This window comes from Haliotis cracherodii, unplaced genomic scaffold, assembly GCF_022045235.1.
Source record: "Haliotis cracherodii isolate W230 unplaced genomic scaffold, xgHalCrac1.p SCAF_4, whole genome shotgun sequence".
Taxonomy (NCBI): Eukaryota; Metazoa; Mollusca; class Gastropoda; order Lepetellida; family Haliotidae; genus Haliotis; species Haliotis cracherodii.
In genome coordinates this window covers 33635389-33662719 of record NW_027266297.1, presented here as the reverse complement: position 1 = coordinate 33662719, position 27331 = coordinate 33635389, and the positions used below count along the sequence as shown (strand labels likewise).

Genomic DNA, 27331 nt, shown 5'->3' with positions numbered 1-27331 from the left:
CCACCTTAATCTGAAGGTATCCACTACCCACCACCTTAGTCTGAAAGCATCCACTACCCACCGCCTTAATCTGATGGTATCCACTACCCACCGCCTAAGTCTGAAGGTATCCACTACACTCCACCTAAGTCTGATGGTATCCACTACCCACCGCCTTAGTCTGATGGCATCCACTACCCTCCACCTTAGTCTGATGGCATCCACTACCCGCCACCTTAGTCTGATGGCATCCACTACCCTCCACCTTAGTCTGATGGCATCCACTAACCTCCACCTTAGTCTGATGGCATCCACTACCCGCCACCTTAGTCTGATGGCATCCACTACCCTCCACCTTAGTCTGATGGCATCCACTACCCGCCACCTTAGTCTGATGGTATCCACTACCCACCGCCTTAGTCTAATGGTATCCACTACCCACCGCCTTAGTCTGATGGTATTCACTACCCACCACCTTAGTCTAATGGTTTCCACTACCCACCGCCTTAGTCTGATGGTATTCACTACCCGCCACCTTAGTCTGATGGTATCCACTACCCACAACCTTAGTCTGATGGTATCCACTACCCACCACCTTAGTCTGATGGTATCCACTACCCACCGCCTTAGTCTGATGGTATCCACTACCCTCCACCATAGTCTGATGGTATCCACTACCCACCGCCTTAGTCTGATGGTATCCACTACCCGCCACCTTACTCTGAAGGTATCCACTACCCCTCGCCTTAGTCTGATGGTATCCACTACCCACCGCCTTAGTCTGATGGTATCCACTACCCACCACCTTAGTCTGAATTTATCCACTACCCACCACCTTAGTCTGAAGGAATCCACTTCCCACCACCTTAGTTTGATGGCATCCACTACCCACCACCTTAGTCTGAATTTATCCACTACCCACCACCTTAGTCTGAAGGCATCCACTACCCACTACCATAGTGTGAAGGAATCCACTACCCACCGCCTTAGTCTGATGGTATCCACTACCCACCACCTTAGTATGAAGGAATCCACTACCCGCCACCTTAGTCTGAAGGCATCCACTACCCACCGCCTTAATCTGATGGTATCCACTACCCACCGCCTTAGTCTGAAGGTATCCACCACCCACCACCTTAGTCTGAAGGTATCCACCACCCACCACCTTAGTCTGAAGGTATCCACTACCCACCGCCTTAGTCTGAAGGTATCCACTACCCACCGCCTTAGTCTGAAGGTATCCACCACCCACCACCTTAATCTGAAGGTATCCACTACCCACCGCCTTAGTCTGAAGGTATCCACTACCCACCGCCTTAGTCTGAAGGTATCCACTACCCACCACCTTAGTCTGAAGGTATCCACTACCCACCGCCGTAGTCCGATGGTATCCACTTCCTACAACCTTCTATATCCTTCTTGTCTTTATCCACTACCCGCCGCGTTGGTCCAACGGTCTACCTATTTTCATTTATTCCACTACCCTTGTGTTGGTCTAATGATGGTGCAAGTGTGCACATGGATGATGGCTGGATAAATCTCACAACCCTGGTTCCGTTGATATTGGATCGGTTACAAACACCTGTAAATATAGCTGACAAAATGCAGGTTACATTCTTGATACCGGAATGTATATATACGTACAGTGTACGCGGCATCTTCACCAAGCATAACGACCTCAACTACGTCCTCAACTGGCGGCATGCCCCTGTACGTGCTACAGCCCTGACCTCAGCCTCTTCAGACAAGCGAAGAGGAAACACGAAATAGTTGCTAACCTTGCCTTGTACACTTATGCGTACGCTTTTGCACGTACTCGAGTCTAGAACGTAAAGGTCAAGGCTAGTAACTATTGTACACATTGGCAGAGACGAATAAACACCTATGCACATGCACATCAATACCTGCATGGGCACGTGTAACTTCTGTTGGGAGAAAGGTGATTCACGGATATGAAATTATTTGTTTGTTTGTTTGTTTGTGATTCACAGATATGATTTTGTTGGTTGGTTGTTTGGTTGTTTGTTGTTTAACGCCGCACTCAGCAATATTCCAGCTATAGAACGGCGTTCTGTAAATAATCGAGTCTGGGCAAGACAATCCAGTGATTGACATTATGAGCATCGATCCACACAATTGGGATACGTACGATGACATGCATCAACCAAGTCAGCGATCGTGACCACCCGATCCGGTTAGTCGCCTCTTACGACAAGCATAGTCGCCTTTTATGGCAAGCATGGGTTGCTGAAGACCTATTCTACCCCGGATATTGCCGGATCCGCCCTTGACAAGCATTTGTAAACTCCTCTCGTAACAACTGTCTCAAATTTGATAGAAAATCATAGGTGGCTAGAAGTATTAAAAAATCATTTATGTAGGGTACGGGTTAGGTTGTCCTGACCCAGGCACAATTTAAAGCAAGGATTACGGGTGGAAATATTTCCCACGCATTACTGAACCGGGCCAAATACACGGGTATATCTTGCTTGCATAGGGGATTCCAACTCCTATCCAGCGTCTCACCCGATACATAAACATGAAAACTACAGTGTGTGACGACATATTTCTCTCAACCCCCAGCATATACATGGACGTCTGACCCTACACCTTTACCACTTAATGGGAGTTGGCCACAGTTTGAAATTACCCATAAAAGTCACAGGGTGCTTGTCATGTTAAATACAATATAGGGGGTCCAAACATTTAGTACTACAGCCGCCCACCTCAAGGACCCCTGGGTAATTTCTAACACTGCCGGCACGGAAATAAAGTATGGCAAAGTCGTGGTATATTGAGTGTATACCCTATATAATACTAAAATGTACATGTTGACTTTGGCGTCACTGTTCTCAAGAAATGCGGTAAATCTGATTTTAGTGCCCACATAGTAAAGTTGAAAGAGGTCATTAGTGCTGAGATAGAGACAAGTGCGAGGGAGAGCGAGGGGTGAACGTCAGTAACACCTAGAAAGGTTTAGCCAGGCCCCGAGAGGGCAAATGTAAGCTTGGATTAACACCTATATACAAGTCCGGCCAGGGCACCGTCGAGCTTGACCTTCCAGAGAGTCACCTATCAGTGATGGAAATGAATAAGAGAACACTTAGTTATAGACACCGTAAGATTACATACTATCATGGGTTCCCGGTCTTGTCTACAAAATACGCGTTTGGCACAATGCACACAAACACATCTCAACATTTGATTCTATTGTGTTGAATTTGTATGCTCTTTTTCAAACGTACTGATAGCAGAGCTTCCTGAATCGTTTCCATCACGCTGAATTGATATGGGATCGCCCATTTTGCGACGATCTTTCATTCGTTTTTAAATCACACTTTAACTTGCAATATGTCTGAAATAAAAAGCGTGCGGTAACAATGCTAACGCGGGGCCAATGAAAAACCACAAGGACATGCCAAAAGTTTTAGGACACTACCGTATTTCCTCTATTAGACGCCCGGGCTTCTATTTATTTCGGACAAGCCTTTGACCTGGCGTAAATTAGAGGCCCGGCGTCTATTGGAGGCCCGGCTTCTATTAATACCCCCATTTCACTATGACCATGAAAGGGAGTCCTCATCATGTAATTTAGGTCCCAAAAAGGGATAATTAATTGTATATCAATTGATCGACCCGGCGTCTATTAGAGGCCCAGCTTCTATTTTTTGCACTGAACAATTGACCCGGCTTCTATTAGAAGCCCAGTGTCTAATAGAGGAAATACGGTATGCCAGTTGATTACATATTCGTAGCGATACTGATTGTATTTAACACAGAATAAGGTTACGTGTGCATATCTTCTGAGCATCTAAAACAAATCTTAAACAAAGTTCGCGAGTTTTAAATCACCGAAGCCTATTTCATCCTTTAAACTTACACCCAAAACTAAAAATAGGATTTTGTAAATACCCTGAATGTATTCATGTTTCATTTCCTTGTGATATTCTATAAACTTAAGCTATCCCCTGTGGAATGTCACCATGTTAGCATATGCTGGAGGGAAAATAAATCAGGGCTTTCCTCGTGAAATTTAAGACAGCTAAGGCAGCTTGGAGAATAGACATAGCTTTGAAAACATTTCACTTCCATAATTTTTAGACAGTTTTAGTACTAAAACAGCTCTGCACCTTCGGCTTCACCTGCTTATATTTCTTTCGTAACCGTATAAATTTAATATTGTTATATTGTTTGTTTGTTGTTAAACACCGCGCTCAGCAGTATACCAAATATATGACGGCTAGATGTAAATAATTGAGTCTGGACCAGACAATCCAGTGATTGGCACCATGAGCATCGATCCACGCAATGGGGGGATACGATGACATGCATCAACAAAGTCTCCGATCCTGACCACCCGATCCCATGAGTCGCCTTTTACGGCAAGCATGGGTTGCTGAAGACCTGTTCTAACCAGGATCTTCACGGGTGTCAAATCTAACAGGAAAACATCTTGAGATGTAGCTGATCCGGTCGTTATTTCAAAACCTACCCCAACATACGGGCTCTGCACAGTAACTACGCCGCCATCGGTCCATGTAGATCATAATAGAATGGATATGACACTGGATAACCGAGGATGCACTGGCGTTAGCGAAAACAGTTTGCCGATTATTTAAATACTACTGTATCATTAGAGGACTTTACTACTAAATATTTCAAATTCGAAAGGCCACACATAATACCAATATTATGTTGTGTTCATGGGTGCCTGAAGGCAATATGCGTGGATTTTATGTACGCTTTTTCCACTAGCGCCTCAACACAAACCAAGTTTCTCCACATTTGCAGAGGCCTTACTTAACTCAACTAGTGCGGTATGATGTGTCGGCATCGCTACAGTCATCACTGGCCAAGATAAACTAGTCGCCTGCTACAGTCCCCGCCACTCGAAATATTTACGAAATGTCGCCATGGTTTAATGAACGAGTATTATGACATAGATGGGGAACTAAACATGATTCTCTTATGATGACATAGATGGGGAACTAAATGTGACTCTTTTGTGATGTCATATGAGAATCACGTTTAGTTCCCCATCTATGTCATCATTATAGAATCACGTTCAATTCCCAATGTCATAAGAGAATCACGATAAGTTCCCCAATAATTGTATAATTGGAGCGGTCGGGTAGCCTAGTGGTTAAAGCGTTCGCTCGTCACGCCGAAGAATCGGGTTCGATTCCCGACATGGGTACACTGTGTGAAGCCCATTTCTGGTGTCCCCCGCCGTGATATTGCTGGAATATTGCTAAAAGCGGCGTAAAATCAAACTCACTCACTATAATTTCATGTGGAGTTTGGGCGGAAGGTAGACACGTGATTGTCGCCTTCCACTGCGTAACAGCCAGATATTTTCTTATGTAATGTAGGAGACAAGGTGTTCAGTGTTGTGTCGCTTAGATGCATGTGGAATGTGTCTTTGTCCTGAAATGCCAAAGATATAAATACGAAAACAACAATGTGTCTTAAATGGCATGAAAGTTATTTATTTGCCCATTCTAACTCGTCCCCATAATTTCAGACATTGTCATGAAGTGTAGAAAATGTTGTTTAACAAACTATCATGTAATTGTTGGTGGCTTAATATTTGTTGTTACAAGGGGGTCTGCCCAATAAACATAACAGCTAAAGGGCATCGCGGACCACAGGGATAGTCTCAAAACTGAATCAGACTTTTCATTTGACAGGATTTTATAACAGAAAAGAGTAGTTGGTTGGCCTGACACGTGCGAACGTAGGGCTTTTCAGCTTACAGTGCAGACCCCCTTGTAACAGCAGGCATAAAAACACCAATTACACAGTTTGTTTAAACAACTAATCTCCCCTTCTTGACAATGTCGTGAATGAGTGAATATGGTTTTTTCGCCGCTTTTAGCAATATTCCAGCAATATCACGGGTGGTATCGAACCCCGGTCTTCGGCGTGACCAGCGAACGCTTTAACAACTAGGCACCCCTTCTTGACTATGTCTGAAATATGGTGACCAGTTGGTATGGACAAATAAATAACTTTCATGCCATTTAAGGCGAACTGTTGCTTTCGGGTATATATTTATTTTGCATTTTATCGATACGATTTTGTAGCAAACGGACAAAAGAAGTTTTCAATAAGCCCCTGCCCGTCATTTCAAATTTGTACGAGTCCATATGTCCTGCAGTAAATTTACGTGTACTCGTCACAACATACTGCAGTCATCTAAATGTTTTTCCTTGTTCGTTCTTCGTACCCATTTGAGGGTGTCCGTCTCACCTGCAGAGAGGTGTGGTGAAATGGGGTTTAACATCGCGCGTGTGTGTTGGTGGGTGTGTGTGGCTGCTTGTGTTAGTCCGGACTGATGCCGATTGATAGTGCTAGCTCACTGAGATACCATGCCCCAGTTTTTACATGAATACCCCATTCAGACCCAGTATACTGACTCCGAGCCGACCACTCCTTGTTTTAGCCCCTTAATGCCGAGCGCCTGACAAGGTAACAACAAGTACCATCTTTTAACGTCTTTTGGTATGACGCGGTCGGGGATCGAACCCCGGACCTTCCGCTCCCCCACTAGACCACGGAGGCGGTCTTCACCTGCAGAGAGGTGAGGTGAAATGGGGTTTAACGTGGTGTGTGTGTGTAAGTGTGTGTGTCTGCTTGTGTTAGTCCGGACTGATGCCGATTTATAGTGCTAGCCCACTGAGATGCCATGCCGCAGTTTAACATGAATACCCCACTCAGACACAGTATACTGACTCCGAGCCGATCAGTCCTTGTTTTAGCCCCTTAACGCCGGGCGCCAGACAGGGTAACAACAAGTACCATCTTTTAACGTCTTTTGGTATGACGCGGTCGGGGATCGAACCCCGGACCTTCCGCTCCCCCACTAGATCATGGAGGCGGTCTTCACCTGCAGAGAGTGACCAGTCATCTCAGACAGTGAAATTAGTCACGGACATTTCGTACATTATGTTCATTTAACGCGGCACTCGGCAACAATCCAGCTACAGGACAGCGATCTTTAAATAATAGTCTGGACCAGACAATCCAATTGACATGAGCATTTATCTTCTACACAATTGGGATGATGGCAAGCAACAATCACCGATCCCCTTAGTCGCTTCTTACAAGCAGTCAAAGTCAAAGTATTGAGTAAAATGTTACCGAATTTATTTGTATTCTGTCTTAAAACTTAAATCTAAAGGCTATTAGGTTTCATTAAACTTTGAATGTATATGGAGGGCCTGAAGAGTTAAGCCAAGGCCTGCAGCTACTGAAGTCTGTGGACCCTGATGACAGCCTGGCAAATTTTGTTTGTTACTTTGATTTCTGCATTATCCTGGTGGCCTGTAAATAATCCAGTTGGGGACAGACAAATCAGTAGTTGATAGAGCAGACAGGGTAAAAGACCCCCCTAGAAGCCAGGTCTTGGAGCCTGGCCTTGTACTAAAGACTTAAAAAAAGAAAGAAAAAGAATTGGTGCAGCAGACGTTATGATGATGCAGCTGGTGCCTGGGAACCAAGGCTATTATTTTCTTTAGCCACAGCACGAGTGATCATTTTAACCAGGTCCCAAAGGAAGCAGGCCCCTGTGACAACTCATACAAGCAAGGAGTCCTTCGGACTTCTGTTTATCTGGTGATTTGTGATTTCAGAACAAAACAAACAACCAACATTTACTTCACTGCATTTATTGTCAGCTCTTTACATGTTTACTTTTTGGTCTTGAAATATTCATTGAGGACATCCAAGGCCTGGGACTCCTTTCCGTAGTCCTTGACGACAACACAACTGCAACCTACAACTTTCCTGGCCTTGCCTTCCTTGTCTATCTTACATAGGCCGGCCCACTCGCCCAGCTTCTTGCTGTCATCAACCTGAAGCAGAAAAGCTTATGAAAAGGTACTGAAGAAATGGGTTGACAGAAAACACCATAAACAAAAATCATGCTGTTTTAACAGTATAGAGGCAGTATGGTCTTATGCTTTTAGCAATATTTGCATATCAAATCACATTTGGGACACCAAAAATGACATTCACACATTGTACCCATGTGGGGAATCAAACCCAGGCTTTTGTCGTAGCCAGCAAATGCTTTAACCACAAGGCCACCCAACTGCCTGTTGCAACAGATGCAGAGGGAATGAGTTGGCTTTAACACCGCTTTTAACGCCAGTTATATCACAGCGTGTCAGCTTAATGTGAAGGAAGCCCGAAGCAATGCAAGTCTCAGACATTTTCCACTTCAGTGAAACCCATGAGCATGGGTATGGTGCTGACAAACCTAGAAACATAATCAGAGCGAACTGGGATTCGAACCCACAATCATAGGTTTCTGGCATGCCCAAGGGACGCAACAATGCACAGCGAATTGCGACGCCTTAGACGACTGGACCACCCGTGCCCCCTTCTTCCAGATTAGTGTGTGAGTGAGTATGGTTTTACGCCGCTTTTAGCAATATTCCAGCAATATCACGGCGGGGGACACCAGAAATGGGCTTCACACATTGTACCCATGTCGGGAATCGAACCCGGGTCTTCGGCGTGACGAGCGAAAGCTTTAACCACTAGGCTACCCGACCGCCCCTCCAGATTAGTGACAGTATGGTCTTATGAAGCTTTTAGCAATATTTGCATCATATCACATTTGGGGACACCAAAACTGACATTCACACACTGTATCCATGAGGGGAATGTAACCCAGACCTTTTACGTGACCAGCAAATGCTTAACCACTAGGCTACTCAACTGCTTTGTTGCAACAGATGCATAGTTGGGAAGCCAACATTTTCAAACATTGACTTTTGGACAATTTTCTGAGGTCAAACTAACTACATTTGACTGCTAATGAACAAACATTCTGTATGTCAAATCACATGGGGGATATTTAATCTTCTCACTATGACCATCACAAGTCAACGTGTAAGTATGATTCACCACCACAGAGCAATGGTGGCTTTGGAATGGTGCTGAGATAGTGTCATCATATTGTCAACATAAGGATGCCATCAAAAGCATTAATACCACAGTCTGTGTCAAACAGATTGATCATGGTTGAAAATGGGATATAATTTGTTTTGTTTTTTGTTTAACGCCACTCAGCAATATTCCAGCTATATGATGGCGGTCTTTAAATAATCGAGTCTGGACTTGACAATCCAGTGATTTACATCAAAAGCATCGATCCACACAATTGGGATACGATGACATGCGTCAACAAGTCAATGAGCCTGACCACCCGATCCCGTTAGTCGCCTCTTATGACAAGCATGGGTTGCTGAAGACCTATTCTAAACCGGATCTTCACAGGGCACTTGCACCAAGTTTGACCTGATCAGCTACTTGATCCTCAGACACTGTTAAAGCTAATCCTCACTCTGATTCAGAAGAGGGAGCATGTGTCTTCATCACTGGATCAGATTCATTTCTCACACACCTGACAAAATCCAATACCTTCCAATCACATACACAATTCCACATGGTTTAATTTTCATGAAGACATCAACATATACTGTACTGACAGAATTAACACCATGTTTGCTTAGGAAATTTACAAAGGGGGATGCTTATATAAAAACCATACACAGGTTCATTTGTTTTCAGAAATTCAGTGTTGGTTGAACTTAGTTCAAACATTGGTAAATGGAGCATGGTTCTTAAAACGGCAAATATGGTAACATGTCTTCACAAGCACTTGAGGTGACTAACAGGACCAGACAATCCAGTCATCGAGACTGACCACCCAATCCCATTAATTGCCTTTTACGGCAAGCATGGGTTGCTGAAGACCTATTCTACCCCGGATCTTCACGGGTCAGGCAACTTGTGAGTAAATCCATGCAACTGATGGAGGACCTCAAACAAGTGGGGAATCGAACCTGGATACTTAGTGTGACAAGCGAACCCTTTAACCACTAGGCTTCACCAAAGCCACTTGGGCATGGAAATTATCAGCTGATCCTCAGACACTGTAAAAGCTAATCCTCACCCTGATTCAGAAGAGGGAGCATGTGTCTTCATCACTGGATCTGTGATTCACAGACACTGGCTTTATGCATATTGCCACATAGAAAGATCTCTATTTTACCAACCAAAATGTCTTGGGCATCAGTTTGAACAAAACTAATGGCATAAAATGACTGCCATAAGGGGGGCCAAATCAAGCTGATAGAAACTGGGCCCACTTTCACAAAGCGATCTTAGCGCTACGACTATTGTAAGCCTATGTTAAAGCATGGGAGTTGCAATCGTCTTAGCGCTAAGATCGCATTATGCAAGTGGGCCCTGGACATTACCAGGGCTCTACAGGATAGCATATCGTTAATCAACTAAAAAAACAGAATGAACAAAAACCTTTTAGCATAACATAGTTGACATCTAAGATCTATTGTTCCAAGACTTCAAATAAGACTAGATGGTGTAAGAACATTATATATATCTTAACCAGAATTTGGCACTAGTCCTGTAGTCCTTGCCAAACTGCAAAATAGTTAAGGTATCATAAGGACCACTAGAAATTTTTACAAACCTGTAGAGGTTATGAATTCTCTGATGAAATCCTCCTTGGGGCACTTATTGCATTTTCCTTGCTCAAGAAAATCTACATGACATAGTTGTAACCATTTTCCTTAATAAAAAATGTTACCACACAAAAAACTTCGTTTTTGTATGATATACGACCACCCTTACGGGGCCTCACCACCAACGGCGCCTCACGCCAGGGGGAGCAACTCTCACCCAAATCACTTTCCATATGTCAAATGCTGACGGAATGTGGGGAGGTGGGTGGCCGTGCCCCAAGGAGGATTTCATCAGAGAATTCATAACCTCTACAGGTTTGTAAAATTCTCTTTCTGATTAAATCCTCCTTGGGGCACTTATTGCATCAGGACAGACTCCCAAATATAATCTAGGAAGTGGCATCCGTCAGCAACAGGCGTAAATAAATACACCATATTTGATTATTCAACAGAATAAAATATTGAGTTCAATAAATGGAACCAACCTTATCGTGAGGCACCACCGTCGAAAGGCGGGGGCTAGAGACAGGGCGTGGTCGACCATATATTATGATAAAGCCTGTTTTCGCGGCTTGTCATAAGTTGAGAATTCGAAACACCTCCCACCCCCACACTTTTTTTGAACAAGTGATATAGGGGCATAGATCACGAGAGACCATAACCAGCGCTGAGCTAGGCCAGAGGGTCCCCGAGGATCGAAGGAGCGCGTGCGCAAAATACGAGTATTATCGAGTAGTAAGGACTGATATTTATCGACCGCAGAAGATAAAATCCGGACCATTACCGAGCAGTATAACCGGAGGACTGTCTAAAATCTCGAATGCTCAATCGGCTAGAGATTAGAACTTTGCCCCGTTCGGAGAACTGACTGACCAAACCGAGTACGCTCGCTTGAGTGTTTGTCGAGTTGGTAAGGTTTGATGAATCGTGCTCGGCTGGCTCCAAATAGCCGCGGAGCAGATCTGCTCAATGTGCAGAGCCGCGGCGTACGCTTTTGACGCAGCCACTGCTCTAACCTAATGAGCCTTCAACCTGGTAGGGGGGTCCCTGCCTGTAAGCGTATACGCTGTACAAATGGTTGAAACTATCCACCTCGAGATAGATTGTTTACTCGCAGGTGAGCCAACCTTCCTACCGCCGTAACAGCAAAATAGTTGGTTATCCTTACGGACACCAATATTTCTGCTGATATAGGCCATGAGAGTCGTGCGGACATCCAAGACATGAGCATGTCTTGCAGTGGTCCCCGACGCGGAAGGCTGTGAAAGAGCAGGTAGCTCAATAGGAGCCGTTCACGTGGAAGCGTGTGCGACCCTTTGACAGTAAGAGTCCGGTAGTCGAAAACTGACTCTGTCCCGGTGATATTTATCGACCGCATGGAAGACAGTTATTTCGGGATCGGCTGACATAACACGAATGTCGCCTACCCGTCTGCCGGACGTTACCACCACAAGGAACGCCGTCTCCCAGCTCAACAGCTGAAGAGAGAGAGACGACAGATCCCGAAAGGAAGGACCGGACAGCCAATCGAGAATGATTGACAAGTCCCAAGGGGAACTGATCCGCCGGACTGGCGGTCGGATCCTGTCCACACCTGCTATGCAGAAAAAAAAAAAAAGATCTGCAATCCCTCTATCGACACACCAGGGCGCATAGCAGGCCTATCTATCGTACTGAACGTTTGTCGAATCTCTCCGCGAAGCCAGTATTGTGTCTGCAACTCGTGCAGGAATACCGCTCTTCTGGAGGCGATTCCTGACAGTGGCTAAGCCACCCATTGAATCCTGGGATTCGGGTGGAGGGCCCCGTTCTGGGATAGGAGGTCCGGTCATAAAGGTAATATAACAGGAGGCTGAGACAGAAACCTGAGTATTACATGAAACCCACTCTGCGCCGACTAAAGAGGTGCCAGGAGCACAATTAGTCGCGCAGGCTGAGTGCTTAGCTGAGACAGGACCTTGGAAATCAGAGGTACTGGGGGGAATGCCCACAGAATTCTGTCCGTCCAATCTAGCTGGAAGGCGTCCGGTGCCACCGACCTCGGGTCGTGGACTCGGGAGCAGAACGTTGGTGTCTGGTGATTCATCACAGACGCAAACAGATCCACCTGTAACGGCCTGTATAACAGGGAGAAAATCCCGAATATCCCCGGGTCGAGCCTCCACTCGTGAGGAGCGAGGATCCGGCGAGACAGAGCGTCCGTACGGACGTTGTCCACCCCCGGGAGATAAACAGGTAGCACCCTGATATCGTGAGAGTCGCACTATAGTAGGAACTGCCACGTCTTTCGTCGAAGCGACGGAGACGCCGTTCCCCCCTGCTTCCGGATGTAAGTCATCGCCGTTTGGTTGTCCATCTCTAGACGAACCACTTGGCCACGAAGCAGACCCGGGAAGCGTTGGAACACCAACCTGACCGCTCTCAGTTCTAGCACATTGATATGCAGTTTGATCTCCTGCTGGGACCATAGTCCCGAGGCAGTGTGATCATTCAGAACGCCTCCCCAGCCGGAGAGTGACGCTTCTGTTTGAACTGTGAGAGACGGAACGGGAGTGTCGAGGGGGAGCCCCCGGGACAGATTCCCGACCTCGGTCCACCACTGGAGGTGTGTAATGAGCCAATACGGAGTCTCGAGCACAGTCTCGAGATCTTCCGAGTTCGCCCAAATTCGACAGAGTGCTTGTTGAATGGGACTCATTCTCAAGCGCCCCGCCAGACCAAATCCACTGTCGCCGCCATGTTGTCCAGTAACTGGAGCTATGTACGAGCAGCGTGACTTGCGCTTAAGGGACTTGATATCTTGTGACAGAGATACACGTCCTCTCACCGTGTTGAAATTAGCCACTAGGAAGACTAGATTCTGAGTGGGGCTCAGATCTGACTTCTTGAGACTGACCATCCACCCTAGCGTGATCAGAATATCTATCACTTGTTGTGTAGCTATCTGACTCAGGGATTGCGATAGAGCTCTTAGTAACCAGTCGTCGAGGTACGGATGGCAGAACCGACCTTTTGACCTGGCCACTTGGGCGGGACTCAACATCAGCTTGGTGAACACCCTCGGGGCCGTGAAGATCCCGAATGGTAGAACCCTGAACTGATAACACCTCCCGTCGAAAGAAAACCTCAGGTATTTCTTGAACTCGGGGTGTATTGGTATGTGGAGATAGGCGTACTTAAGTCTATTGACGTTAGCCATTCTCCTGTCTCGACAGGTGAGATCACTGTTTGGTGACTAGGAAACAAGTCGAGTAGAAGCCCTCGCTTTCCTGTCCCTCGGGACCCGGTTCGATCGCAGCTTTCATAAGTGCGTCGACCTCGGCACGGAGGAATTCCGCCTTCTCTCGGGTAGCAGGCACCGGAGTGTGCTTTATCCCGGAGAAGGGGAGGGGCGGATGATGTTTCCACCGAGGCAAATGGCCATCCCTTAAAATGGACGGGGTCCGGGGATTGTGATGTAACTGTCTCCGATTCCTTCAGGAATAGAGCCAGTCGGCCGCCTACGGGGACATCCGGCTGGAGGCAGTGAACCCCGGCTGTCGGCAGTTCGATAACTTGCGACTGTGGGTTCACCCGGGGCTCTTCGGGCGCTAATGGGAACCCATCGTTCCCAGCCCCGCGAATAAGCTGTTGGTCTCGACCAGCTGCCTTGCCCCGGCCCGTGCCTCTCTTGCTCCTCCCGGCGCCCTTATACCTGAAGGAAGCGGCGGCTTCCAAGCAGGTGTGGACGTCTGACCCGTGCGTTAGCGTAGGGGGGGACAATTGGAGAGGCCCGCTTACGCGGTTTTAACGCTTGGTACCTCCAACATGGCCTCATGAGTCTTTGATGGAAGTATACCATTGAGCGGCCTCTCGGACCACCTGCTGAGCCCCAGGGAAGAGGGTGGCACCCTCTTATACGGCAAAGCAAGTAAGTCTTGGCATGTGTAAGTCGAGTATTTAGATACCGACATCCACCGCCTGCGCATGCCCATAACAGCGCACATCATCTGCGAGGCACAGCTACGAATAGCGTCCCGCGTAAGATAACTGAACTTCCGTTAGTTGCGCGGCCAACTCCGAAGAGTCGACCGGCCCCTCTCCCGCTAACTCCCTCTGTACAGCCGACAGATACGCGGAGTGTACGGACACACGGAGCTGTTGGCATGCATTATGATATTGCTCCTCGAAGCATATGTAAGCAGCCTTCAACTCCGCACCGCACGCGGGAAAGGGGGGGCAACAGCCGGCCCTGCTTGACCTTAGTCAAGTTGGGTGTCTCCGACTCTGGCATGGGCGCAGCCACCTGAGGCAGTACCTGGACAATCCTGTCCCGCACGTGCCTCTGCACCCGGCCCGATGCCGAGTCCCGGTGCCGAGTCCCGGTGCCGAGGTGCCGGAGGTTCAAGGGAACCCACCTGGCACCGGGCTAGGTATCCACTAGTGGAAGCCTCGGCCTCGGAAGAGGCGTCTGGCTCCGCTAGGGAAAGTTGTGCGTCGGTAGTGCACGGGCCGAGCCGGCGCCCGCCACCACTACGCTGGGGATCGACCGCGAGCCAGAGCCGAAGCTCGGTCTCGGATCGTCCCCGAGACAAAGGGAACCAACCTTGCTCCGGGGCAGGTATCCACTAGTGGAAGCCTCGGCCTCGGAAGAGGCGTCTGGCTCCGCTAGGGAAAATTGTGCGTCGGTGGTGCACGGGCCGGCGCCCGCCACCACTACGCTTGGGAGCGACCTCGAGCCGGAGCCGAAGCTCGGTCTCGGATCGTCCCCGAGACAAACGGAACCCCCCTGGCTCCGGGCTACGAATCCACTAGTGAAAGCCTCGGCCTCGGAAGAGGCGTCTGGCTCCGCTAGGGAAAATTGTGCGTCGGTAGTGCACGGGCCGGCGCCCGCCACCCCTCCGCTGGGGAGCGACCTCGAGCCGGAGCCGAAGCCCGGTCTCGGATCGTCCCCGAGATCAAGTGGCCTGCCTCGGCCGACGCCGGGCATAACACAGATCTCGAAGCCGCGTCCGGCGCCGACAACGGGGAAGGCTCAGCCCGTAGCTCCTCCGGAGCCGAGACTTCACCTCCTCCATCATCGACGCCATCGGCGACTTAAGTAACGCAGAACAGTCTGCCAAAGACAGTGCAGGAGAGGGTGCAGTGCTTACTACGGGGACCCTCCAGCCTTCTCCCCCGGCCCCCGGAGAGGGAGCGGGGGAGACAATCTCGGCAGCTTTTTTACCCTTTTTAGATGGGGAGGGGGGGGGGGGGGATGTCTTAGTAGATCTGATATCTACCCCCGCCTTTATAGACCTCTTTAAAGTGGAACAAGTCAACTTGTCTCTTTTGGGGGGTAAAGGCAATGTCCTCCGCCAGACATATCAGGCAGCGTTCGTGCCTGTCTTAGAACAACCCGTACACAGTTTGAAGGTCTTTGTAAACAAGACCGTAATTTCTGAGGTGGGCGGGAAGGGTATTAACGTGTATCAGTGCGATATAAAGATCGGAAAAATACGTGCATAAATTGTGAAACTAGAAGCAAAGGCGTAATGTAGAATGCGATTTGTAACGCGATACTAATAGCCAATGTCGTAGTTTAACTATAACACCAAAGGGGTGTGTTACGCGCTAAGATGAAAAAACCCGTAAAAAAGGTAAGTGTAGTTTATAAATTAACACACCACCTTGGGTTTTGTAAAGGAAAAAATTGTAGTCCAATGCTGTATGATATAACAAAACCCCAAGCCGTTTCTTAATGGCCTTGGTGTTACATGTATCAGCTCCGTGGGACTACAATATGGACGCCATTACGGCCATTTGAATTCAAAGGTGCCGTGCACGTGGCGTCAATTACAACTCTATAACTTCACAATGCGAGGTATTACGCCTTTGCAATGAAAGAAATGTACCATACATACAGTTTGGTCAGCCATGGTTCTTGTCGAACGATAGATTTCTCTTATTTTGTCTTGTGTGAAAAATCAACACGTCTGTCTCTTACAGATGACATAAGGAAAGTGATTTGGGTGAGAGTTGCTCCCCCTGGCGTGAGGCGCCGTTGGTGGTGAGGCCCCGTAAGGGTGGTCGTATATCATACAAAAACGAAGTTTTTTGTGTGGTAACATTTTTTATTAAGGAAAATGGTTACAACTATGTCATGTAGATTTTCTTGAGCAAGGAAAATGCAATAAGTGCCCCAAGGAGGATTTAATCAGAAAGAGAATTGCCATTTTAAAGGATTTTGCTAATGTTATCATTGTAAGGACTAGTGGACTAAAATGTTAATTTCTACCACTGTTAAACAACAAGGGGATGCATCATTGAGGGAAATATGAGTTATGCTACAGGAGGAAATAGGAAAATAGGAAACTGCTCACACATGGGCCTGCATCAGGTATAACACAAAATCAGCATGTGTCCAACAAATGTGATGGCAACCTGGGTAAAATCCACTACTTTGCAACATTTAGGTGACACGGGTTGAAACCAAGCTAAGTAAATATATTTTCCCTGTCAGCCATGATGTATACATATATTGCCAATGAACAAATCAAGACTGTAAACCTCAGACATTGTGTAAGCTAATCCTCATATCATTTCAGAAGAGGGAGCATATTCTTTCATCACAGGTTTAGTCTTCTACCAACAGATATATGAACAAGACAAGTAAACCTACATATGGCCAACCAAGGCTTTGCAGAGTAGATGTTTCTTACTGTTAGTCACATGTTGCCCAAGGCCCCACAGTTGTTCATAGACTGTACAGGAATATACCGTATTCGACGTAATAAGCGCCCCGCTCTAACAAGTGCCCATGGCGATATTTGCTAATATATTGGCTAGTGAACAATCTCAATTAGCACCCCTTCCGATTGATCAATGTACACAAGACTTATTTATTCGTGTATAATACGCACTCGTGTTATATGCACCCTTAATTATGGGCAATTAAATCCAGGAAAAATATATCAGTCATCTAAACACATTTCTGGCTGTCACCATAAACCACGAAATTTACGATCTTTTAACTGGTAGAGCCCGCTATTTCTAATTTTGAGAGCGCCCTAGGCGCTTATTACGTCGAATAAGGTAATGACATTTTGAGACAAGGTGCATGTCCACTTGTAGTCGGGTACTAAAATATCTCAAACCCTGGGGTCAGGAAAATTTAAAATCCCAATCGGACATTTGCATTTAGGCCATGCCCCCTTCAAATAGCGTATTTTAGTATGACTTTTCACACACATTACAAGTTGTTACGTATTCATAATATGATGCATTATGAATTGTTTCAATTTAAATTGTTTAATTCACCGGACAATTAAAAACAAATATCATTTTAGATATACATGGAAAACATACGTTTGTGTCTGTTATAATAACAATCTGTTAACGTAGTGAACGGTCTAATTAATATTCACGAGTTATATCTGTATACGCGTTGTAACATTTGGATCGAGACTATTATCCCATATTTGGTTATCACGTGACCTCACGGGAAAAGGTTTTTTAAAAACTAGAGATTATTTAAAAACAAGACAGATAATATAATCACGAATACTAAAATATTGTTGATAGCAATAGTTATTTGAATACTTTTTTCATCTGTACTTAATTATTGACCATAAAAAAATATGATATCGATCGTCACAGAAAGCAAAATGGCGGTCAATCAAGATGCAATATACGACTAGCTACTGAAAACAATAAAATCTGCAAATCCTCATTGTATGTCAACCAAGTGAAAGTCGTTAGCAACGACTTACAAAATGATCGTCCAGACTTTGAGGGTTTGGCAGATCCGTTCGACTGATCTGCATCGGTCGACTGGCCGTCGTCACGCTTTCGCTTCTTGACTGAGGTTACGTATTGTAGCATTGTGAGGATAATGAGGCACATTACTTACTTACTTACTTACTTTGGAGATTTAACGTGCGCTTTCCGACTGATGCTTATTTCGCACACGGGCCCGGCCAGGCCATTTAATGTGTTTCCGAAAGGGGCGAATGAGGTACATCGATGATGATGCAAGGTATTTATGTACAGTTGTAAACACCTTTCACTCAAATTAACAAGATGTTCTCAGTAATTAATCCTCGATTAATCAGTGTAAACTCATTACAGTGATTGACCGCTTGGACTATCATGCAGGTACGATGTATTTACAGCAATCAAAACAAACAAAGCTTGTCGGTGTAGATAATCTTTGTGTTACAACCCAATCAGACATGTCCGGCGCATATGACAGTTTCCGGACCCCTGCTCAAACCTTTGACAAGCACGCCAAACTCTGCTATTTCGGTAGAACCCGCTTGCGTAAGTCACTGAACCAACGGTAATAAAATGACTGACAGGGTGCTCGTTCTATTTATCCCTTCAGTCTTGCCATCGCTGCCTGCCTATGTCATGATATATCCCCAAACCCTCACCTTGAGAAGGTTGATTCCATGCTCAGCACAGAGGGCCTCCACCAGCTTCACATACATTGGTTCGTCACAGTTGTTTGCCAGGATGCACAAGAAAGCTTGACGTCTGAAACAAGATTTGTCCTTCACTGCAAACACACTTATGAAATTTGGCCAGTGCAAATATATCGCCCTTGTCTGTTTGTAAACTGTTACACATTATTAGTCACGTCATGACAAAACTGATTGGGGAATACAGGCTTGTACACAGGAACATAAATACAGAGTTTGTGAATCATATGGTTATGTACGAAATAAATGATGGTAGGGAAGAGACTTTTTGTGTTAAAATTGTAACAATATTGTCGTCAATGAATATTTGCACTTTAATAGCGCTCCAGAATAGCTATAACAACTTTAGACAAACATTTTTAGAAAATTCCAAATTGGGATGTCTGGCTAAATTGAGAATGATACATAACTAGTTTTACACCACTATCAGCAAACATTTCAGCCATATCTTGTCAAATCTGGACCAGACCAGAAATCCAATTAAGTTGCTTCTTACTATAAGCAATAGCGTAATGGGGATCAATTTTAACCTTGGTTCCCATGGGGAAATGGAAACATGAAACTAATAGACAAGAGGCATGTATGCAATTGAATATTGAACCTTCTAATCACTCATGAATGTACAAGTTCTCTTACTTGTCAAGTGCCTTGGCACACTCATGGAGTCCTCTTGCTAGTCCGTCATGGATGAGGGAGGTCTTCAATACTTCTTGTAGAGCAGTGAACAGATCCATTGGACCACCGCCGATGGCGGCGATAGGAACATCATCTCTAAAATACCAAACACCCTCATCAGCAACACAACTTTCCCATTTCTAAGTATCCCTGCACCCCAATTCAGAAGTACTTACATAAATAGTTATCATTAGTGGCGAGGTGGTGGGGTTAAGTATCACGTGTTTGTGTGTCAGTGTGTGTGTGCGCGTGTGTACGTGCGCACTTGTGTGCACTAGTCCAGACTAATGCTGATTTTATAGTGCTAGCCCTCTGAGATACCATGCCACAGTTTAACATGAACACCCCACTCAGACACAGTATACAGACTCTAGCCAACCAGTCCCCATTTTATCCCCTTAATACTGATTGAACCCCAAAACTTGTGTTCTCTGGACAGACGCTCTACCATAGGGAACGAAGGCAGTCTAACATTCAAGGAAGTTTTGTAGATTCAACCAATCAACGAACTTTTTTGTGTGTTTTGAAATTCAAACCTATTAGCGTTTCTTTGTTTACGCTTAACAAAGTGAAGTTATTTCACTGAATGTTCCTTCATTCTTTGTGTCACATAATACTTGAACAGTTTACATTTGAAAAAGAAATACCAAGACATAATTTTAGCTGAAAACACACTGTTCCCAACGTTGTTTTCATGAATCACATTACACAGAAAATTATCTGCAAATGTTTTAAACATGGATCATAGATTTAACAAAACAAGTAACTAACAGACAAATGCGACTGATCTTTTCATATTTAGACTCACACTGTTCATGTTGTGATTGATCAATATAACCAAGATGAGTCCAGTTTTACATGTACATAATGTCAATAATCACTTTCTGATAAGAAATGATATAATTTCATTTTACTGCAATCATATGATAATCAAATTCAGTTGTGTTAAAACAATACGATTATGAAAGGTAGAACATGAACTTCTTTTAAGGGTTGTAAAGACAGGCTATAGGCAAGTGAAACTTCAAACAGGGCGATCAGGGACAGGATAATAGTATGAGGTGACATGGGGTTTAACGTCGCGGCCAAGATTATTGCACTTAAATAGTGATGTGCATGTATGTGTGCGTGTTTGTGTGGCTGCTTGTACTAGTCTGGACTGATGCCGATTTATAGTGCTAGCACACTGAGATACCATGCCACAGTTTAACATGAATACCCCTTTCAGACACATGGGGATGGAACCCCGGACCTTCCGCTCTCCGGGCGGACGCTCTACCACTAGACCACGGAGGCAGTCTAGTATAATAGTGAGTCAGTGGCCCAACTTGTGTGTACCTTCAAAATTAAGTTTCCAAAACACATATTGCACAAAAGCTTTTGACAAGGTCAACAAGGTTAGCATGATTGAGTTAGGTTTTACACAGTTTTTCTCAATATCCCAGCAACATCAAAATGTGGGGAATCAAACCTGTGTCTTCAGCGTGACAAGCGATGCTTCAACCACCAGGCTACGCTCCAGGTTAACATGAATTAGCATAACATGATTGCCAAGGCACACACTCTTCTGTTTTGAATAATTCACTTTTTGAAGTAAAAACGTTTTCATACATGTTGATGAATGCTGTTGACTGTTCTTTTTCATCATTTGCAAGGCGAACATGTGAAATATGTTTAGGTGTATTTAAACGTTTCATTCACAAGGTAGTCTCTTGCGGATAAAATACTGTGTACCATACACATCACATATAGTGAGTTAACGTCAATGTTTTCAAGAAAATAATCAATTGCCCGGATTTGCCGGTTACCGGTAATAAAAAAGAAATGTGAAGCTAATCTGGTATGACTGCTCTCAGCCTATTCCAAACCTGTGGCTGTGGAATGTGGCACTCTTGTTGTAGCAAATTAACTAAAACTGATTATTGTTTATTGTGTACATCAGTTCACATTAAACTGAATGTAATAGGTGACGTAACATACGTTGCCGGCTTCTTGTTATGTAATCAAAAAAACACAGTCACACGTGATAACACGTACCCTTCCGCATCTGACATTGTGATTGCGGACGTCCTTCTGCAATCAAACAGAAAATAAGCATGTATAAATGTAGAACAATCTTTCCTTTATTAATTGTCATTATATTTTTCATTGATGCACTCGTAATAACAGCGATTAATGTCGATTTCAAACAAGGGTCCCTTACAATGATATCCCGTGAACGAAGTCTTCGTAGAAAAGGAAGTGAAAGGCGAAGAGGTGCCTTATGGGACAGTTCAAGGATATTTCCCTCACAACATATAATTGTGTTTTATGTTGAGTTGTGGCACTGAGGTGGCTGTTATCTATTTTTAAAAAGCTCATGAGTGAGAGCGTGTTACTTATTCATATAACTCACACACGCGAGGATCCCGGTAAAAGAATATAAGTCCCCAGCAACCTATGCTAGTCGTAAGAGACGACTAAATGAATCTGGTGTTCAGGGTCGGTTTATTGCATGTCATGGTGTTCGGTGCTTATGAATTCAATCACTTGGTTGTCTGATCCAGGCTCGAATATTAACAGACCGTCGTCATGAAAAAATGACACAGTTTGTTTATTTTTGGAATTTTTTTAGGGACTGGTAATTTATAACTGGGAGGGGTGTGTGTAACATGAGAGGGGGTAAATGACAAAATTATACATAAATTGGTGGTGGGGTCGACAAATTATGACACAGTCTAAGACCAATCCCATAAACGCCGCTCCCCAAGCGCCCCTCATCTCACCACCCACCCACCCCCCTACACACACACACACACACACACACACACACACACACACACACACACACACACACACACACACACACACACACACACAATAATGAATGAACAGTTCCATACTATTATATACATATCTGGATATTTCCTAATAGTAAACATTTTATTTTCAAAATACAATTACTGACCCACAATCAAACACAGAAAGATACTGGTAGTCATAGCAATTAGATTAACAAATTCCTGGGTATCAATGGACATGTATGATGGATTTGAAACTAGTGTTCTGGACAAAATATGATTCTTTAGAATCCCATTCCCATGGATAACAAAATATGTCGTAATAAATACGACCTTTGTTAATTGATAACAGCCCATTGTTAGTTCAGTTTGGTGGATGTAAGATAGCACTATGATATTGTGTAACGGGATTGTCCACGTATCTCCATTATTGACACTACACTTGGATATTGGGTTAGAACGGCCTTAAAACTTTGACTTTGTCTTCAGTCCCCCATGACTTTTCGGGTGGTTTTGACTATGGCCATGTGGCCGTTTTGACTTTTTCTGTGACCGTTTTGATTTTATCTTTTGAGGCCATTCTGACATGACGCCGCTTTGACCTGCTCCCCCTTCCCATGGGGTCAGGTATATGCACGAAGCGATACAGCTTCTCGGGGTATGGGAGTTAACTGACTATTAAAATGGAAACTGTACTTTTAAAGTCTGTTAAGTCCCTTACCCCGTAAGGTGCTGGCGATAACGTAACAAAATTTCATTCACAAAACTGCACTATAAATATGATTTATAAACAGAAGGAAATATTTTGAAAAATAACAACAATTATATATAATTCAGCATACATATATTTGACATGCAGGAGCACGTAAATATTCTTTTAATACTAGTATTTGTTTTTACTTTTACAAATCTTTAGATTATAAATTCGATCAGCTAATATTACTATACTTACCTATGACAGTCGTCCTGTCTGCGTTTCGTAACACAAACAAACTACTTAAGCAAACAATATAATCAATTTAGAACAAAATATACTTACAAACAAAACCCATTTCTTTAAACGCGGTGTCGCACGTATTGTGTGGATAGTCAATTTCAATCTCATTAAAATCATCCGCCCAGAGAGCGGAAGGTTCGGGGTTCGGTCCCCGGCCACGTCATACCAAAATACGTTAAAAAATGGTACTTGTTGTTACCCTGTCTGGCGCTCGGCATTAGGGGCTAAAACAAGGACTGGTCGGCTCGGAGTCAGTATACTGTGTCTGAGTGAGGAATTCATGTTAAACTGCTGCATGGTATCTCAGTGGGCTAGCACTATAAATCGGCAAGTACAAGCAGCCACTTGTACAAGCAGCCACACACACACACACGTACGTGCATGCACGTCGCTATATAAGCGCAATAATCTTGGACGCGACGTTAACCCCATTTCACCTCACCTCATTAAAATCAGATGTACGTTCTCGCCGCTGCTTTGCTTAGCGATAGCGAGAACTAAAATCTGATTTTAATGAGATTGAGTCAGTTCTGATAAGGTAGTGTGTGTCACGCAGACGACTAAATATCGATTCTGATTGATAATTATGGTTTCCTTTGGAGAATTTTGATTACATGAGGTACACTCTTTATACTGATCAGCCACGGCGTATTATCTTTAAAGGAAAGTTAATGAAATATGAAATACTTACCTGAGGTTGTGTTGTTATTATTGTCACAGAACGCTGCCGTTTTCACCAAATCTGGTTCCATTCTGGTACCGCTCACGTATCCTGACATCATACTGAAACAGGGGCAGTCGGGTAGCCTAGTGGTTAAAGCTTTCGCTCGTCACGCTGAAGACCCAGGTTCGATTCCCAACATGGGTACAATGCGTGAAGCCCGTTTCTGGTGTCCCCTGCCGTGATATTGCTGGAATATTGCAAAAAGCGGCGTAAAACCATACTCACTCACTCATACTGAAACACAGGCCTATGGTAGTTGGGACCACCGAACTTGTTTTTATTAACAATTTTTTACAAGAGAATCTTTCTCATCCCCTCCAACATCTACATACCAATGAGTATTTGTTTCGAAACCGAACTTTGAATCAACATTATTTTATATGCATGTCTAGATTAAATAATATGCTTTCTAGTTTTTTGTCTTTTGAATTGTCTTTTGTGAAATTTCTGAATCAGTGTGATTGATGATATGGTATGGGACACCCAGCACAACGAACTAAAAAATGTATGTCCCCACCCCCATCCCAACACGCACGCACTCACTCACTCACTCACTCACTCACTCACTCACTCACTCACTCACTCACTCACTCACTCACTCACTCACTCACGCACTCACTCACTCACTCACTCACTCACTCACGCACGCACGCACGCACGCACGCACGCACGCACGCACGCACGCACGCACGCACGCACGCACGCACGCACACGACTACGGGCCTGAAACATATCGTCGGTGAATGGAAACATCCCTACCTATTTAAGTATAAAGATGACTTGTTATTTGAATGTTAAACAATGTAAGTGTAGTATTATGTAATTATGTACATATCATCAAGTGTATTTTAAGGTCACCTCTTATTTTAATACCTAAGTTTCAGTCTACCCTCCAATCTAACCTGCTTCACTATTACAATAGCACAGTCACCCTTGCGCTTGCCTTCTCTATTGTTTCTCTGGTCTCTATAGTCTAGCCCCAGCCCCTAACTTTCAGTGACAGGGTGCATTATGGGACTCGTCAGTTTGAATTTACACTTATATTTGACTATGTATGGAGACAAGTTGTCGGTTCATCGCTGAAATAATTCAGTCAACTGTCACAGGTTAGTTTGTTTGAATTCTATATTTATGTGTTCTTATTTAGTGCTTTGAAAGGTTTGTTAAGGTGCATTTGTATGTTTTTTTAACTTCTTTTAATAGTACTTATATTGTTAGGTGTGATAAATATATATCATATCAGTCATCGTATTCAGATAAATGTAGTTAGGCTAAATTTGCTTAAATACTTTAAGTATGTAAGTATGTTTCTAATAGATAATCTTAACTAGCATTTTCATGTTGATATTACTTAACTTATTGTGTAACTAAGCATAATGAGTACATTTATTGATAGACTGGAGCTATTTACCTGTAAATTAAAGTTCTGCACCTAACTGCACATGTATGAATGTATGTCTGTATGATGAGGTGAGTGATTAGAATATATATATGTTACACTGTAATCATGTTATATATATATTTATGTTCAGGTGTGTCCCGGTAAAGCAAATGATGTCTGATGTTGTGACATCATAGGGCACAGTGTCATACACCTGGTGAGGACATTTATATTTTGTATGTATTTATAGTGATATGTACTGAAATTGTGTGTATGCATTTATCATCATTCTCCCATTATTGATAAACTATGTTTGTCAATTTATTATGTGATAAATCTCCTGTAATATTTAGAGTACAGTAAGATAAAACTAATCATGCTAATTACGATGGATCATAACAATGTATATGATCATATATAAGATTCTAATATTTATTAATAAGTTATAATGTAATGATTTATTTGCATGTGTAGGTATTGTGCATATTTTAACTCTGTGTATTTATTTTCACAGGGCCTCTGGCAACAACTGGCATCCACAAATCAACCTGCGTTTAGTGATTCATTCACCTAAACCACTCCAGTTACATAAGTATATTTCTTATATGCGTTGCTATGAGGTCCCTACGGTGTAAGGGAGGTAACTCTGTCCATACCTTGTGCGTTTTTTTATATTTGTCATGTGCGATACTTTTTGTTTATGTGTTGATAAATGTATCTTTCTTATTATGTTATGTTATAGCTTTCTTATCCTGCCGCATCGTTTATTGTAAGAATCATTGTTGTGTTGGTCTCTACTGTTAGGTTTAATATCTAAAAGGGATGAGTCAACCCAGTGGGTTTCAATGTTTACATGTGAAATTAAGCACAAAAACACTTTGTTCGTGGCAGGCCCCGAAGATGGATAAATAACCCTCATCTGATTATATAGTTTCCGACATGCAAATTGGATGGCAGGCAGACGCCCTTAACAGATTTACATGAAATAATAAGTCAAAGGAAAGTAGTATGACGGTCCGTCTTCCAACCCGGATATGACCTTCCACACTCACTTGTTTAGAAGCAGGTGCGCTGAAGTTTAACGGTAAGTGTTTACCAAGCTTATGTTTATGTTTGAAATCTTTAACATATTGTCGACATTATCAGTTTATTGACAAGGCCACGCGTATGGAAATATGTGTTCGGCCTTTACTCCTGCTGCATTCGTTTTTGCAATTCTTGTCATAGCCATCCGATATCAGAAACAGTCCCAGGAATATTCCAAAATGGTAAAGCCAAAGTTTCCCTCAAATTTAAAGTTCCTCCGCATGCAAAAGTTGTTAGTATTTTATTAATACAAAAGTGATTGTAGGTGGTATACAGACAAGGTAGCGGTGCCCACGTGGCAGTAACATAAACATAACGCCAGATAAACAATATATTGGTAAATCAAGGCAAGCGTGTTTCAATGTTTTTTGTTGTTTTTAAAAAATACGGGGTCGTGTGTTAGGCGATCAGTGAATCTCTTCCACGGCTATTGTGTGAGCTTATTTAGAAATAAAATCTCCAGCATACGTCCTTATTTAAGTTTGACAACATTGAAAGTTTGTTTTGTTTGTTTAACAACGCACTCATCTATATACCGGCTATTTGACAACGGTCTGAAAATAATCGGCTCTCGACCAGACAATCAAGTGATTGATATAATGAGCGTTGATCCACAAAATTGGGATACAATGACATGCATCTGAGCCTGACAACCAGATCCTGTTAGTCACCTCTAACGACAAGCATGGGTTGCTGAAGACCCATTCTATCACAGATATTCACTTGTAACCATCAACCAGGTCACAGAGCCTGACCCAGATGTTCACAG

General features: G+C 44.0%; 1 protein-coding gene across 1 annotated transcript; it reads right to left on the bottom strand.

Moving 5' to 3' along the window:
• Positions 1-7633: 7633 nt before the first annotated feature.
• Positions 7634-21842, bottom strand: LOC139479062 (small ribosomal subunit protein eS12-like). Its single transcript, XM_071261812.1, has 5 exons — positions 21798-21842; positions 21632-21667; positions 19556-19690; positions 18872-18974; positions 7634-7835 (listed from the first exon to the last, which is right to left on the bottom strand). Exons 2-5 carry the CDS (start codon positions 21646-21648, stop codon positions 7671-7673), a joined length of 420 nt encoding a protein of 139 aa, XP_071117913.1. The 5' UTR covers positions 21649-21667; positions 21798-21842; the 3' UTR covers positions 7634-7670.
• Positions 21843-27331: the final 5489 nt, after the last annotated feature.